We start from the raw sequence: 15,949 nt of genomic DNA, 5'->3' as shown, positions 1-15,949 counted from the left end.
TATTATTACAAGGTTGGTTTGTCGGTTTTTTTTTTTTCCTTCTCTTTTCTTTTCTCTTCCGTGGCCGTCTTCCCCACGATGTTTTTTTTTTTTCTGGCGATTTTTAACCTCTCAGTTGGGCAGACCAGCTGAATGGGGAGGTGGATTTTCTGGCCTAATCGATGGGATGGGACACCCGGGAAAGGGGGGGGCGTGTGTGTGTGGTTCGCGGTTGAGGTGCGGGGAGGTGTCTGTGTCTCTGGTCTGTGTCCGTGGCCTGGTTCCTCTTCTGGGCTCCTTCCCTGGCGTCAGCAGCGAAGTCCGTGTAATTGGGCTATAAATGCATACTCTGCCTGTGATGGCAACGACGAGGACGGGAGCTCGGCGGAGGGGGGTAATGAAGAGTAAAAACAAATGAAAATAAAGCGGTAGCCCAAAGATGAAAAAAGCGAGCGTGAAAAGGTAAAGTACCACCAGTATTATAGCAGCTAGGATTTATAGGTCGTAATAACAATATCTCCCTATCCAAAGACATGAATAGAAGAAGGGCAAAGAAGAAAGTGAGTAAATTTAGGTTAAGTGAGAGAGGAGAGAGAGAGGAAGCAAGAAGATCAAATAGGACGATAGCGTTCTGCCACCCCAACACCTTTTTTTTTTTTTTTTTCCCCATCGCTCTATCCAAATCCCACCCCATACCCCCTCCATAAGAGACTTACTTACTTGGTCATGATGATGAACCTTATGATACGATACATCTCAATGAGCGAACCCCACAGTACCAAGTGCTGTATGATACTAATAGTAATACACACACAACCCGCCATACACATAATGCACCACAATTCTCGAGATGCCATGACCATCATCATATCATACTATTTTCTACTATCTTCAAGCGCCAGAGCCTCAGCGCCATCAAAGCAGTGCCCCAACCCTCCCCCTCCACCTCCTTCAAATATATCCCAAATATCGTCGCAAACAGAGTAGTCTCTCTCATCCTCAAAGCAAAAATAGCAGCAAAAACCACATCCGCACACAAAAATACCCTTCGCTCTCTCGCACTTAACCAGTTCTATAACCGAGATCACGTGATCAACGTGGTTATTCTGCCCAATCTGACAAAGGGCGCAGAGATTACAGAAAAACAGTATAAGATTTACAAAACGAGCCCCAATCGATAGACATCATTTAACCCAAACTTCCGTCACTGCTTGTAATCCAAGGCTTATTTTTACGTTCGCTGTCGCACAGTGCGCTTAACGGATTCAACGGAAGTACTTCATCATGGATCACTCGATTGCAGTGCCAAACCTCACAGAGACAACCAGGGGCCATTCCGAAGTACTGAATTCTCTTCGCCTTTAAACCATCCAACGCTATAAGCATGCAGTGAGGGGTTCATCAAGGGGAGAGGCGCATTGCTCGTATGAACTCCCACCCGCAAGCCAAATTCGAGTGATCAAGAATGACGCTGACAAGCTAACCCAACGGTACTGTACAAGATGATACCGGTAGGTAAAGAAGAAAAGTAAAGGGGGTTTTAAGCTACTTCAGAGGGAAACACGGCGGCTCATCGCAAACAATATTCTTCCGAATTATTTCAATCTCTTCTTCCGAGAAGCCACACTGCTTCTCAAGATACCCCCTTACCCCGCCAAACTCCTCGTCGATTATTTTGAGGGTTTTGAGCATGGTGTCTTTTCTGCTCGGGTATTAGCAATTACCGCCATCGCCAATCAGGATAAGGGAGAGAGAGCCGAGGCACCTTGAACTGAGCATGTTCTCTAGACCTTGAATTGCTTCAGCGTCCCCCTTGGCAAACAGTGGCTGCTTAATCAGATGATCCCAAATTGCCTCTTTGACCGATCCCATGCCTAGTGTCGTAAGGGCGTACTCCTCCGCAATAACCTCCTCGCCAACACCAGCTAGTAGAAGTATCAATGCGGTAATGACACCCGTTCGGTCCTTGCCAACAGTACAGTGTATGAGCAGTGGCTCATCGGGCCGCGTAAGGACATGCGAGAGGATAGAACGATAAGCTGTTTTCCCGCCGGCTTGGAGTATGCAACGATATGCTTCTGTTAGGTCGCCGGAGGAATAAGACTTGAAACGGAGGGCCACATTTCTAATTTGCTGAGCAATTGGTGGAAGGAGGAAATGGGGAGGTAGAGGGGGATCATACTCTGGAGAATAATCCACATCTTTAAACACAGGTACAAAATTCCTGGTTATACCTTCAATCTCAATAATTGGCGTCTCCTTCTCCATTCTCTTCAGCTCGGGTACCGAGCGGAGGTCATAGGTGTGGGAAACTTTCATTGTATCCCTTAGCAAAATCTTTCCTTCTTCGGTAATTCGCGAGGGCTCAGCCGAACGATAAATGTAGGCACGTCGAACCTAGCATGTACTCCGTCAACAATCCCCACCAACAAAAATTAATTGAAGGGGGAAGACAAAGGTCAACCAAGGTCAACGATGAAGGGGGGAGGTCATACACTGCCGGAACCGTCCCTAAGTGGGTACCCTCCAATGTCGCGAAAGTTGGCAATTCCCTGAACCAGTTTCCATGGCGGCCTACTCAATACTGCGAGGGTTTCCTCGGTGTACGCCGGTGTATATCTCGAAGCCATTTTTTTCCCTCGCACCTAGCTCGAGTGTTTGAAGTGTTTGAAGGAGAAATTGCTTCTTCTTATTCTGAGAGCTTAGGTACTGGAGAGAATGAAAGAGGGGGGGGGGAGCCGGTTCTGTTGGGAAAGGCGCAGCTGTCCACCAATGAATGGTACGATACAGTACAGAAGCTATTGCAGCTTGTCGTAGCTCAAGACCCTGAACTTTGTGGTAACGGCTGATCTTTTGGCGAAGGGTTAACAGCAAAGGGTTTGGCTTTAAGCTACCGGTACCTTTACCAGATCTAGCTGGGGGAGTAGTTCTGATCGTACCTGAATTGGCGCTTTTGCGGGGGTGTTTCCCGGTCTCATTAAAGGTTGGCTGAGCAGAAGGAGAGCAGGTTGAGCGGGGTATAGGGTACTGTACCAAGACTGTTGGTTAGAGCCGCAAGGGGTCAGCAACCCGGAACTAGGAGACTTCACCAATTCTCACTTGAAAAGTGATCCGCAGAATTATTTGACAGGATGCCCCAGCTAGCGGTAACATCCGGCCCAAGAGATACTCGTACAAACACTACTGATGCTTGTTGAGTGAGGAACTTTGTATTTCTCTTAGAGGGTACATTGTTTCGCCCGTTCATATCTGCGACTCCCTGGGACTTCTGGTAAGGCAACTTTATAAAGAATCGCACAATCCTCATCCTGTTTGAACATATCACACCAGATCCGCACCTCGCAAAAAAGCGCATAATGTCGTGCATTAAATATTACACATTCCCATCGGCGGACAGCAGCATAAATTCTGCCCAGAAATCCCCTATCTCCAGTACATTAACCCACAGTGAAGCGACTGCGCAATGTAGTGACAACGCCCACATAATAACTGTGGGGCAGGTATCATTTGTATGGGCATTCTCGCTATACAGTGGGCTCGCTTGACGTGGAATACCGTACAGTGTACCCAACCCCACCCCACACTTCTAGAGCCTAGCATTTCCCTTTGTGTTCACACTCTTAATCTCAAATCCCTTCCTTGGGAATACAACCTTGAGTGAACCGCCGCCCGCACACGCCTCCGTTGGCGTAACTTCGATAATAATCCTATCCTTCACAAGAGCCCTAACTCTTCCCCTTTGTGGGTGATTCTTTCCAGTATCGACAGGCGTAACCTCCACTTCTTCACCGAGAGCTACGCCGGAGGGGTCGTTATCGGGAACTCCTGTATCACTGGTAGAAGAGGTGCTCGCTTGCTCGTGATGTAGAATTAAGTCTTTTGCTTCGGCACCCGTTATGGTGGGGATTTTGACAGATTTGGAAGCGGGGAAGAGTGCTGTGAATCGTTTGACCCACGAGAAGGTTTTTGGGTAGGTGTCCGCGGTGACGGTGGAGTCCAGGGCACCCGGGAGGGTGGTTAGCCATTCCAGTGGCCAGATAGCTGAATTTTATTAGCTTTATAGAATGGGTAAGTGATATCGTGAGAAGCTACCCTCGACATCTGCCAACGTCATCTTATCGCCGAGGATCCAGTCGCGGTCGTCAGAAAGAACTTTCTCAGTGTGGCCGTAGAAGCCTCTAACTCTCTCGAAGGCCTAGAGGTGTCAACTCCCATGCAAACGCCAATGGTAGACTAAGCAACAGAGTAAATACCCTCTCCCTCCCAGCATCAACATCCTCCTTCCTATAACTCTACACCACCAACAAATTAGCTCCACCCCCAAACCCCTTCACACACACAGACACATACCCTTCCACTATAATCCTCCCGATCTTTAACAAACTTCTCATCCTTCATCAACGGCAAATTACTCGGAATCAAGGCAGCAGCGTAGGGGAACACCTGATCGCTCCAAGCTTCCCACTCCTCCCACGCGTCACCATTCTCTCCCAACCTTCCCTTAGGAAACTTCTCCTCAAGGACCCTAACGATCAACGACGTATCGCAGAACATCTCGTTCCCAATCGACAGTAGCGGGATTCTCCTATATTTGATGCCCAGCTCGGCCAAATCTGGCCGGGGCATCATCGGCGGTTGAATACATTGCTTGTATGGGATTCCGCGCAGCTGGAGGTACCAAGTGATTTTGTGAGCGTAGGGAGAGTAATGCTACAGGTATCAAGTCTCAGCCATCTGGGCGCAAGCAGTGTGCGCAGGAGAAGAGTTACCCAAGGAGGGGGTAAAAACATACATAGTGAAAAAGGATAATAGTAGGCACTGGCTGTGTAGACATTGTTAGCAGGTTATGTTTAGTTGAGACAACACGAAACGCGATTGACGCAAAAGAAGGGCAAGCTCGCGCAGAGCCGGTACTCGTACACAACCGTAGATGTATCATCACCCACCACCACCTCCCCGTAACACAACGGCAAGACCTTCCACTGCCCCGCGGGAGAGTGTGACGAAAAAGCTGGGGTACCGAGGTTGTCAGACACTACTTTTATGCAGGCCGGGTAATGCGCAACGGGTGGCCTAGGAGCACTGGTATCATACCTCGAACTGGCAGTATCGATATCATCGAAAGTGCAGGGTTGGAGGGAATGATTGAGGGGGGGATTCTGGTATGATGTCTCTGGTATCTTTGGGGGGGGGGGGGGGTTCGGCAATTTCTATGGCTGGGGAAATGGAGGTTGGCACTGACTTGTGTACCGGTACAAGTACGTATGGGGCTTTGGTAAATTCAGATCATTAACATGATCGATTTGCGACAATGAGGAGGCGAAGCTGGTCAAGGATTGTGCTAGCTACTGTATTCACAGCAAGGTGTGTCTTTGCCATCGCGCTGGATATTGTAGCGGCTCAGTGGGCTCTTTGCATGGTGGGGGGATGAAGTTGGGTGCAGTAGATTGTTAGCACCTATTGACTTGCTATACCGTAACTCGACGTGAACTCGGTGTAGTGCTCTGAGCTGACCTTATATACAAGTGGGATGGCAGCGGAGCGAGGGAGAGGATATTGAAGGGTATTCCATCCGTAGTCTGCTGGAGCTCGGATATAGTTTTTCCCGAATTGGGGGGCGTGATTTGATTTCTAATCGCGATTTGCAGAACCATAATTTGAAACCGACCAATCACAAACGCATGAGGGGGTATGTCAAGAGGTTAATTTACTTGTAAGATTGATTAGTTCTGAATCGATTCGAAACCAAATCACGTGTCCCCCAAACACACCCACTGGTGATTGGGCTAAAAAGTTCTGCCAGACACCACCCAACCTATTATCATACTGGTATTAATAATTGGTAATGACCGAGTACTGTACAGTAATTCTTGTCAGTTGGACTGAATTCAGCAGCAGAGCGAAAGGGATAAATTAGAGGGGAAGAAGGAACGAGAGGGGTGGATTGGAGCCACCCGCCGAAGTAAGAAAAGGCCAACTCGATATCACCAAGGTTTTTGAAAAGCAGACAAACGACAGCTGTAGAGCCAGTCGTGAGCCTGCGGAATTCACCATTCAAATCATAATAATGCTCTGCTTTAACGCACAAATGATGACCGGTGTGTTGATACTCGTACTGGGAGCGTCGTGGTGGCGTTCGTGACACGGCAGATAAGGGAGCGGATCATTAAGCACGATATTTATTGGCTGCTATAGCCCACAGGAATTTTGATAGTATGATACCGGTAGAGTCATCATGCCTTGTACGAGTACTGTACAGTACGGTACTGTACACCACCCACATTAAGTCAAGCACTCTGGGTATTTCAAGTCAAAAAGTGGAAAATAGACTACTGTACAGTACCTGGCTTATCATACTTTGCGGTTTCATGAAAGCTCGGTGCACACAGAATCAGTTAACATGCATCCAATTACTTTAACATTATGATACTTTTTTCCTGGGTATGGATAGCTACCGAGGCTAGCTGGTTAGTAACTAGCCTAGTACCGTAGCAGGTAATATCATACAGAACTAAGTTCAACAGAACATCAGAACTCAGCAATGATACTCGAGTAGATGGAGCAGATCTATTTTAACCTCTAAAACTCTACTACCCGAGACATGCGTACTCAGTATACTATTAGCTAATACCATAGAGTAAGCCAATGCAACCCCCCCCCCCATATTTACCCGTTACTGGGAAAATCATCTTCTTAACTTTGAATACCTCCCAGTCTTCTAGCACTCGGGAATGGACGTGGGTGACCGGACAGCCAAGGATTAGTGATGTCCTCCTATTCCCTACTCGAGTATACGCAGTCATACATCCCTCGACCAGCCGAGACCTCCTTGCAGAACTACCGGTATCCGTCGAACAAACAGGACCCCACCCCACCTCGGCGTTCGGTTAGCCGTTATGGTTATTATTAATCTTACGGCTGTTTGGAATTCCGACCCGGGGCATCTCGTTCTGGCTGGCCGGTCGGTTTTAGCGGAGCATTATCCGTCGGAACCTCGGAGGCATTACTTCGGTGTGATGGAGAGTGCGAGTGCGAGTGCGAATATGTCCGGCCACCTGCCATACTACCGTACTGTAATTCGGGCATGAGGATCCAGGAAATGGAAATGACAAGAGTAATAATATGCCAATACCGGTACTGGCTCGACAAATCCAATCGTGAGGGAAAACCCTAGAACCAAGATACAGACGGTACAGCATCTCACTGGTTCAAATCACCAACCAAAGCCATAATACTGTACAAGTAATGCATTCTGGAGCTTCCCAAATATGGACGTCTCCGCATCCAACCAACCCCACGAGGATATGAAACCTACGTGCAGTCGCCCCCCCCTACGAGTATCCAAAGCACCTTCCAACAATTCCGCACCCACCTCACACACAGTCCTATGAGTCAGAGCTCCCGGGGATCCACGATGCGGGTTTCCCTTTCTCTCACCCGAGTGACACCTGATGACCACAGAAAAGTCCCCCCAGCAGCCATCAAACGGAGGAGAGAAGAGATCACAAAAAACAAAACACCATCCTTCGTTCTAGCCGGGGGAAAATCGTCCCGAGATAACACATGGGAGCGGAACATCATTACTCCCCCGAAATGTAGCACAAGAAAAGCAATTAACGATGACTCGACGCGTCGCGCTAGCCTCGTTCCCTAGCCGTCCAACAACGCGTCTTCCCCGCAGATAGCAGTTTGCTAAGTCTCAGGCTTTCTTTGAAGGCATGTGCCGATAAGGGGTTTGTGGGGATGGGGGGGTATAAAGACCTTGGAACATGTCCTCCCTTTTGTTCTTCCCCACCAGCAAAACTCAATTGACTTCAACTTCACCCTCAGATTTACACTTCGCTCAAGAGATTCTTATCCACCTTTCACTTCTTTTTATCGTCAGAATGGTTCATCATATTAGCTTTCGTGTTGCGGATATGGACAAGACTGTCGAGTTTTATCTCAAGGCTCTCGGTCCTCTTGGGCTCGTCTTTCTCCCTCCATATCCTGCTTCCTCCCTTCGCTCTCCGCTAATTAAATACCCTTCCTAGCTATGAAAAATGCCTTGCATTCCCCGGCGTTCAGTCAATTGGATTGAAGCACCACCCGACTATCTGGTTCCAGCAACTCACACCAGAGGATACCCGCGGCGTCGTTAATACCCTCCACATTGGGATCCAAGCCAAGGACCACGCTGAAGTTGATGCATTCTATGCGGCTGCCATGTATGTCCTTACCTACCTACTATCCCCCCCCCCACGGTCCCCCCAGAGCTATTCCACTAACCAACCGGCCATTCACATAATTTAGTGCCGCGGGAGGCAAATGCAATGGACCACCCGGACCTCGCCCTCAATACACCAAGACCTACTACGGTGCTTTCGTGTTCGACCCGGAAGGAAATAACCTCGAGGCCATGTTTATGGATCCCGTGAAGGAGGCCGAGGCTAATGCGGAGGGTTGCACGGCTGCTAAGGCACAGGGGGCCTAGATTACATGTTTTTTTTGGATATGCAAGGCTTTGTCGACTCCTCGTCTGTGAGGGGTGAAATGTGAAAGTTATTGAAGATTTCAAATTTTGCAACCGAACGTTGAGAGTGCAGATCGAGTGAGGTCTTATGAACATGTAACTCGTGCTTTGATTCGAGAATTAACTCTGCGGGTGGATAACTCTATCACAATGCCCTTACCACTTTGTATAGCCATGAAAAGAAACCGGATTGCACACGCGCTAGAAAGAGCCCCCTTGATAAAACCCCAAGACAACTACTCGTAGAGTCCGCGGAAGCTTTATGATACGAACAAGAATTAGACCAAGTTGACCCACCACGCACCATATCCGGACGCCCAAATCCCCCCTCCCTTCCCCATCCCCATGCTCCCACCTCCCATACACATCAAATCACATCACATCACACCACATCACATCTACCTATATACCTCTAACCACCCCCCCCCCACCCCCAAGACAGCAAAACACTATAACCCTCCACGCCCACGGTGCAAACCCAATGACCAGGAAAAGCTTGAAAACCAGGTACGTGACGAGCACGTACGCCGACAAGGGTAGGTCATGCCGCGCGCCATTGTCGTTGTCAGCATCGGTATTGGCTATCTCTAGCGGGACGATTTCGTAGATTTTTCGGTGAGCCTTGTGCATCAATTTTTGTTTTGTCGCACGAACTTTTATAATATGATAGATATTTCTTTTCGGGCTTCTTGTTGGAGACCAGGAAAGGGAAAGGGGTATATAGAGGGGGAGGGGGCAAACGGTGTGCGGGCGGGTGATGTTTGGCGTTTGTTTTTACAATGGAATTGTAGAATTGATTCTCGGTCGTTCGTTGGTGTGTGTTTGTTTGATATTAAAATAGCATTAGCATCGCAACCATGTATTAGGTGAGGGCCATGCAGGCACAGGGGGAACGGTACAGTACGAGTACAGTATACTGCGGAAGGAATGAAGTGTATTTCGATAGATAAGTATCATAAGAAACAGCGTAGTATGCCACAAGGTGGCGGAAGTTTAAGCATGGCTTTTTCATAGCGGGGATAAAGGGTGGTACAGTACAGTACAGTACAGTACAGTACAAGTACAAGTACTACCAATGTATCCTCGGACAATTAGACATAATAATTATTATCACAGTGTTAAAAAATCTCCACCCGAGATAATTGATCCTGGCCAAGCTCCGATAATAACACGCCGTCAGCATGCACAGGAGACACGTCTAGACTATGTACTGTACTGTACTGTACTGTACTGCACTGTACCGGTAGAGTAGATATATCACACAAAACATCGGGAAAAAAACCCCCCCCCTTCTCCGCGGCAACATACGAGTATAATCCAGGGGCTTGACTTTTGATACACACAGCACATACCGCACTTTTACTTGTTCGCACTTTTTCTTTCCCCTCGCGCATGTAAATTCCCATATGGATGGATATCTGTACTCGTACGAGTAGAAGAAGAAACTGCCGACATACAAACATCCCAAGTTTTGATCCCTTTTTATCGTACCCCCATGATAATTATGATAATAACGGAGCGCAACCGAGTGACCCATGATGACCGCATACCCCGCAACCCCGCACGAAGATGATGCCTTCCTTCCATTCATGCAAGGACCGATCCATCTCCCTGTGCCCATCCGTCCGTCTATCCACCTCCGGAACGAGCAAACTGCCACCGCCACCTCGGTAATTTCAACGGCACCCGGCAAACAAATCATCATACACCCCTTCCCCTCGCTATTCTGAGTTCCAGGAGCGCGCTGGCTGAACTGCAGAAATCCTGTTTCAGCCACTTCCTTCTCAGATAGGAATCATCATCGATCACTCGTGGAATAATTGGGTGGGAAGTGATCAATGTGAGATTGGTGGAACCCCCCCCCCTCCCCTGTCTATCATGGTACCCTTACCCTATATGTACGAGTATCGTAGGATGGGGGAGAGGAGCGGGAGGGGAGAGGAGGGAGGGGCCAAAGTAAAGACAGACTACGACCCCACGGGAGGTTGTTGGTCAAAACACTTGCCTGTTCGCGTTTTTGTGTTGTTGTTCAGGGAGGTACAGTGTCATAGCTTGTTAGATAGATAGGGATTTCAAGGAACTGGTATATATGGTTATCATAAGGCAAGTTAAAGTTAGTTTGTTGGACAGCGCAGAGTCCACTCGTAACAGTACAGTACAAACAATCTACACAGTCTGGCCTGTCTATCACTTCCTCCCGATCCGATCTCTTGCGGTATGGAACCACAACGGATAGGTTAGGCTATGCTATGCTACGTTACATTCCTCCTTGCTCGCTGTTTTTTTTCTTCTTCTTTCTTTCCTTTTTTTCCCTCTCTTTCCATTCGTTTTTTTTTCTTTTTTTCCCTTCTCTGTCTTTCTGTTGTTGGGGCCGATCTTTGAATCGGGGCTGGAAGGGGGGGGGGGAGGTGGTTCTGTTTAACATTTTTCCAAAAGGGAAGAAAGAACAAAACCAAACCAAAGGGAAAATAAAGATTAAAGTATAAATAAATAGAATGCTTGAAAGGTCATAAAAATTTTATTCATTTATTGGTTAAATGCAACGGATCATATCTGGAGCTTGCCGGTACAGTACGGCGCTGCAATGTGTGAGTACGGTAGAGCACGATAAACTAGACTTACCGTACCGTACCGCACAAGGAGGCCACGGTAGGCGCAGATATTGCATCTGGCCTGAGCGAGCAGAGAAAGTCCAATATTATAGGCAAAAAAGTGTTACCGTGTCCTATCGTATCAAAATGTCACCATCCACTCATTGCTCATTCATTCGTTAGCTCGCTCATTCGTTCATTCTAGCAGCGCCTGCAAATATTTGCACAAATGCCGGGAGTAAAGTAGTGTAGAATATGAGAGCATATCGGAGTATGAAAGGCTCCCTATCACGAAACGCGCACACGATATGACACTTTGTAGCGGCATACCGTACGTACAGTAGAGCACTGTGCTGTGCACCGCGGTACAGATAGCAAGTCAAGCGCGACAAGCAGATACCATATCTCCGTAATAAACCCTCAAATACCATAGAATTGAAGGAAGGATGAAAGGGAGACGACAAAAAACACTCATCGAATTTTTTTTCTCTCGCAGGGGCCAGCTTAAAATAACATGCAGAAAAGGCCTCGTAGTAGCACAGGATTAGATAGATACCGGTGCCGGTATGGGTAGATAAAGATAAGTCAGATACCGACACTTTGTACGCCAGTAAGCTAGTGTGCGAGTGAACCCTTTCACCCTTTCACCCTCTCCTTCTCTCCGCGTGCTCGCACATTCCTCGACCCCTACGGTAACGATAACTTACGCGTGTTCAATGTGGGTAAGCGCAAGAGCAGGAGAGACAAGGAGAGCAGTGCATGCAGATTTGCGCGATTATAGTATCGCAATTTAGATCTTCACATGGGTGGTGCACCGGTATTTGGTTAGCGTGGCTCTGGTCTTTTTTTTTTTTTTTTGAGTATTGGGGTTTGTGATAAGGAGAGTGAGTGAGTTACGGCCCGGTGTGTCGGTTTGTTGGTGGGTTAGTGGTGAGAGTGGGAGATGGGATGGGGTAAATTCTCGGGAGATTATTGGGAAAAGGGGAGGAAGGAGGGAAGGAATGAAGGCGAGAAATAAACGGAGCTTTCAGGTAGGCGACAAAAACGACGACGAAAAAGGAAAAGAGGTATGATAGAACTGCATAGACGATAAAACCATATCGTGCCAAAAGCAAACAAGAGAACGAGAGGGAAGAGAGGGAAGAAGAAAAAAACCAACCAAAGACTGCTCGAGTACTCGTGCGAAGGGAAGGGGACAAAACAAAAACGAGATAAAACAAAGCTTATCCGACGCCTTGGACCCAACACTCTTCCCTTGACTTCACTTCCCTTTCGCATCGCCAGCCTAAACAAGCAAGTAAGCTCCAGCCCCAGTGGCTAGAGAAGTCCAGATGCAGGACAGGGGGAAAGGCAGTGATACAGAACCGGGAACCAACGGCTGACAGGATAAAGTACTCGTATCGTAGTGTACGAGTACCGGTAGTGGTGGAGGAAGGAGGGAAAGGAGGAAAGAAGATAGATACCGTGGGAACTCCGTGCCCGTGGCTATCGGTAACTCTGCATCCATGAGTACGAGTATGATACAATATAAAGTTATGATACCATTCGAGTATTGTGCCGGTAAGTTACGCTAAGACTAGCATGCCGGTATCAAACCCGAACCGTAGATCTCTTCCCTTCTTGCTCGCCAACCCAAAACCAACCCAACACAAACCTCCATCTCCCATCTCCCTCTCTCCACCTTTTTCCTCATCTCACGACCATCGCCAAACACACTCATAATCTCTCCCACCTCCCCCTTCTAGAGAATTTTTTTTTTTTTCCATTCTTCCTTTCCTCTCCTTGCGGTTGCTTGAGAGGGCTTCTTGGAAATTAGACTAGATGTCCTCCCTCCTCCATCCCCACCACGAGCAGAGCGAGCTTAACCCGTCGGTAACTTCTCCACACAGCATGTACTTGTACGACCTATGCAGCACGTCTGCAAGGGCCCCCCCCTCCAGGAAAAATTGAAAATTGAAACAAGTAATTTCGCACTGGGGTCCCCGCTTTTTTTCTTCTTTTCTTTATTTTCTTGCTCTCCCATTATTCCGTCTGCTTGACTTTAGCTCTTGATCGATGTACTTGTAAATTGGTAGTTTAGTCTACGAGTACACTTGTAGTGAAGGCGTAATTGGTGAAGCTTCAAGTATCATAAGGCAGAGTCTCTTGTGGCGGGAGGTTAGGAGTATCATACAAGTAAATTGCTACCGTATGATAACCTTTTGTTACTCGAGCAGGATACCGATAGGTTAGTATCATATCATACCAGTTTTGTGTGCCCTCCGGCGAGTACCGGTGTCATAGGGTTAGCCTAGTCCCCAGCACAAATCCAACCAGCGGCGAATTACCGTACTGCACAGCAACCGCAACCAATGGTATGTGCTGTACCCAACTATCCGTACTCTCCTGCACGGTGAGGACGAGGTTCGGCCCTCTGGTAGCCGACTTCCACAGTACGATACCGGTATGATATCAGCAAGTAGCCTTGTCACACTTGCCACGAGAAAAATTAGACTTTGAGGATTTGAAGAGCTCCTCCGTGTGCTAGTGGCCCACACTAACAGTCGCGCGGACACAAGCACAAGTATCATGATGAAAGGGAGAAGGGGGAAGAAAGAAAAAAAAAAAAAAAAAAAAAAAAGAGTTTTGTGAGCGAGCGCAGCTTGAACGAATTAACACGATACGATATTCTACGGCGCGCGCTATAGCCGCCGTCTCGGTTGAATAGAATAGAATGGTGCACAGTACGGTATCATATTTCATGTCGCTGCTATCATACCACCAACGAAGCAGAAGTACCGGTATGATACCAGTGCCCCAGTACGAGCACAGCACGATAGAATAGCCATACCATGCCCAACCGTGCCCATCGAATGCGGCGGGTGAATCCAAGGGTGAAAGCGAACGAGCGATTGACTGATCGACCAAACTCACAAACTGAGAGAAGATCAATTGATCGTGAGGCAATTTATTTTCTTTCCCCCCCATTCTGAGCGAGTGAATGTGAGTGAAGGGGAAGGTGAGGAGAATGGAGTGAATGAGAATGGAGAATCTGTCAGCGTCATTTTAGTCATCATACGGGCAATCTTACGAACGAACAAGGGAAGGAGGGAGGGGGACAGCGAGAGCGCGGACTGAAGTGTTAAGGACCGGTGGAATATCGGTGGACGATCAGTACGGTATCGTACAGAATCATGGCGAAAAGCGACTTCTTTGCGGGGCTCTCGGTTGGTAGACCGGATGTTTTTTCCTGTTGCCACTTTGTGGGTTCTTTCCTTCCCCCCATCTCCGTCATACTTGCCTCCATCATACTTGCGCGATATCGTGCCCTTTCACGTGATTGGTCCACTGATCAATTTCTGCGCCTGGGTGCGTGACATCAACTCGACTGCGTGAGCGGGGGTACTCGTACAGCTAGGGAATATCGTGTGATGCTTTCCCCATCGAGGGAACATTCACTACTTGATACCAAAGCTGGAGGCCAGGACAGATCTTATATCCACGAGTAACCCAGTGATAGACTATAAGTTAGTCTACTAAACCCGAACATGTCCCCGCCCGCATGCCAATCAACTGGGCTTAAGCAGGGCTGCACGAGTATGATACGAATTTTTTTCATTTTCGTTTTCAATTAGCTTTTAGTCCTGGCTAGGAGGCTCTAACAATTTAAAACTGGTTTAAAACTTTGGCTTCTGAGACCAAAATCCATTTTGGGGGCGTTTACTCTTTTACACACTCTCCTGCATCGACTCATTTCTCCGAGTCAAGAGAGAGTTGGCTCTTTGCCCTTTTGGTGGGACTGTATCGGCTATTCCAAAAAGGACGCCCGTTCTTGGCGCGGAGACAACGAGTACGCTGCTGTATTTATCGGCTCGGATCTATGACGAAAGAATTTCCGTTTCCGTTTTCCGAGCGATGTCGGTCGCGACAACCCCGCATTGCCAAGACTGTTTTTCCGTCGCAGATTTGACTCGGCGGATTTAGATAGCTAATCGGGGTTGGGATTGTTTCTGAATAGAGGAAAGATGGGCAATTAAGAGGGATCAGGAGCAAGGGGTCCAATACGAGAATGAAAGAGGGAGGGAGGAAGAAGAAAAAAATTGACTTTTTACTCTAGTCCATCTGCCTGTCTGGTTCCGTCGGTGCTCCACGAGTATCGTACCGGTATCCATCCATCCATCCATCCACGGTGGCCACGATACTCTAACAAACTCAGAACTGCCGAGTAAAACCATCGTCATTGTTCGCCGCAACGGTTATCGTGAGGAAAAAGCAAAGGGGAGAAATGCTTCGATTCCCTGCAGACCAGAGGGAACTGACTGGATTGAGGGTCCAGCTATGGAAAGGCAAATAAAATAGCGCCGTACTGAATTGAGGGAAGGGGATAGGGAGAAAGAAGAAGAAAAAAAGTAATAACCTGCTGCTGGGCTTTACCTCTTCGACTCCTTTTCTTTTCCCGGGGAAAAAATAAAGGGGAATAAAGTTCGTCTCCGCTTGTGATCAATTTCCATCTCCGCCACTGACATTGATACTACTCGTAAAGGGCTTTTTATGACGGGGGTTTTTTTCCTCCGTATCTGGTTGGCTGGGTCTGCGCCAGGAAAGGTGTAGGAAAAAAAAGTCCCAACTTCATCTGAAAAGAAAGTCTGCGAAAGTTCGTTATGGTGAAGGCCAGCGGAGAGGGTTATGGGTGATTGTATCTATTTTTTGCGGCAGCTGAAGGGGAAAGGGATGGACGATTGCGTGCCGTAAAAGGAATTTGGACAATTTTGGTCCTCTTGGGAAATCTGTTTCGTTTTGGCTGCTCGTCTGCTCCGCTTGGGAACTTTTTTGGCTTGTGTGTTTGTCACCCCACCACCTCACTCCCTCCCCCTCCATCGCGATCTGC

At 48.0% G+C, this 15,949-nt stretch overlaps 4 protein-coding genes; 1 reads left to right on the top strand and 3 right to left on the bottom strand.

The window, feature by feature from the left end:
* Positions 1-825: 825 nt before the first annotated feature.
* Positions 826-2,933, bottom strand: GSTUM_00003179001 (uncharacterized protein). XM_002836828.2 has 4 exons: positions 2,475-2,933; positions 2,162-2,376; positions 1,745-2,104; positions 826-1,681 (listed from the first exon to the last, which is right to left on the bottom strand). Exons 1-4 carry the CDS (start codon positions 2,607-2,609, stop codon positions 1,525-1,527), a joined length of 867 nt encoding a protein of 288 aa, XP_002836874.1. The 5' UTR covers positions 2,610-2,933; the 3' UTR covers positions 826-1,524.
* A 388-nt stretch (positions 2,934-3,321) lies between these two features.
* GSTUM_00003178001 (uncharacterized protein) lies at positions 3,322-5,451 on the bottom strand. XM_002836827.2 has 5 exons: positions 4,772-5,451; positions 4,330-4,689; positions 4,233-4,271; positions 4,072-4,174; positions 3,322-4,020 (listed from the first exon to the last, which is right to left on the bottom strand). Exons 1-5 carry the CDS (start codon positions 4,811-4,813, stop codon positions 3,566-3,568), a joined length of 999 nt encoding a protein of 332 aa, XP_002836873.1. The 5' UTR covers positions 4,814-5,451; the 3' UTR covers positions 3,322-3,565.
* Positions 5,452-7,748: 2,297 nt separating this feature from the next.
* GSTUM_00003177001 (uncharacterized protein) lies at positions 7,749-8,550 on the top strand (the record flags this gene model as incomplete). XM_002836826.2 has 4 exons in its annotated part: positions 7,749-7,762; positions 7,830-7,949; positions 8,013-8,186; positions 8,272-8,550. The coding sequence occupies 4 exons, from the start codon at positions 7,749-7,751 to the stop codon at positions 8,450-8,452; spliced, it is 489 nt and encodes a 162-aa protein (XP_002836872.1). The 3' UTR covers positions 8,453-8,550.
* Positions 8,551-13,367: 4,817 nt separating this feature from the next.
* GSTUM_00003175001 (uncharacterized protein) lies at positions 13,368-14,131 on the bottom strand (the record flags this gene model as incomplete). XM_002836825.2 has 1 exon in its annotated part: positions 13,368-14,131. The coding sequence occupies exon 1, from the start codon at positions 13,650-13,652 to the stop codon at positions 13,368-13,370; it is 285 nt and encodes a 94-aa protein (XP_002836871.1). The 5' UTR covers positions 13,653-14,131.
* Positions 14,132-15,949: the final 1,818 nt, after the last annotated feature.

This window comes from Tuber melanosporum, assembly GCF_000151645.1.
Source record: "Tuber melanosporum whole genome shotgun sequence assembly, scaffold_162, strain Mel28".
NCBI classification, from domain to species: domain Eukaryota; kingdom Fungi; phylum Ascomycota; class Pezizomycetes; order Pezizales; family Tuberaceae; genus Tuber; species Tuber melanosporum.
Note: the sequence above shows the minus strand (reverse complement) of the source record. Positions and strands in the feature narration are given on the sequence as shown.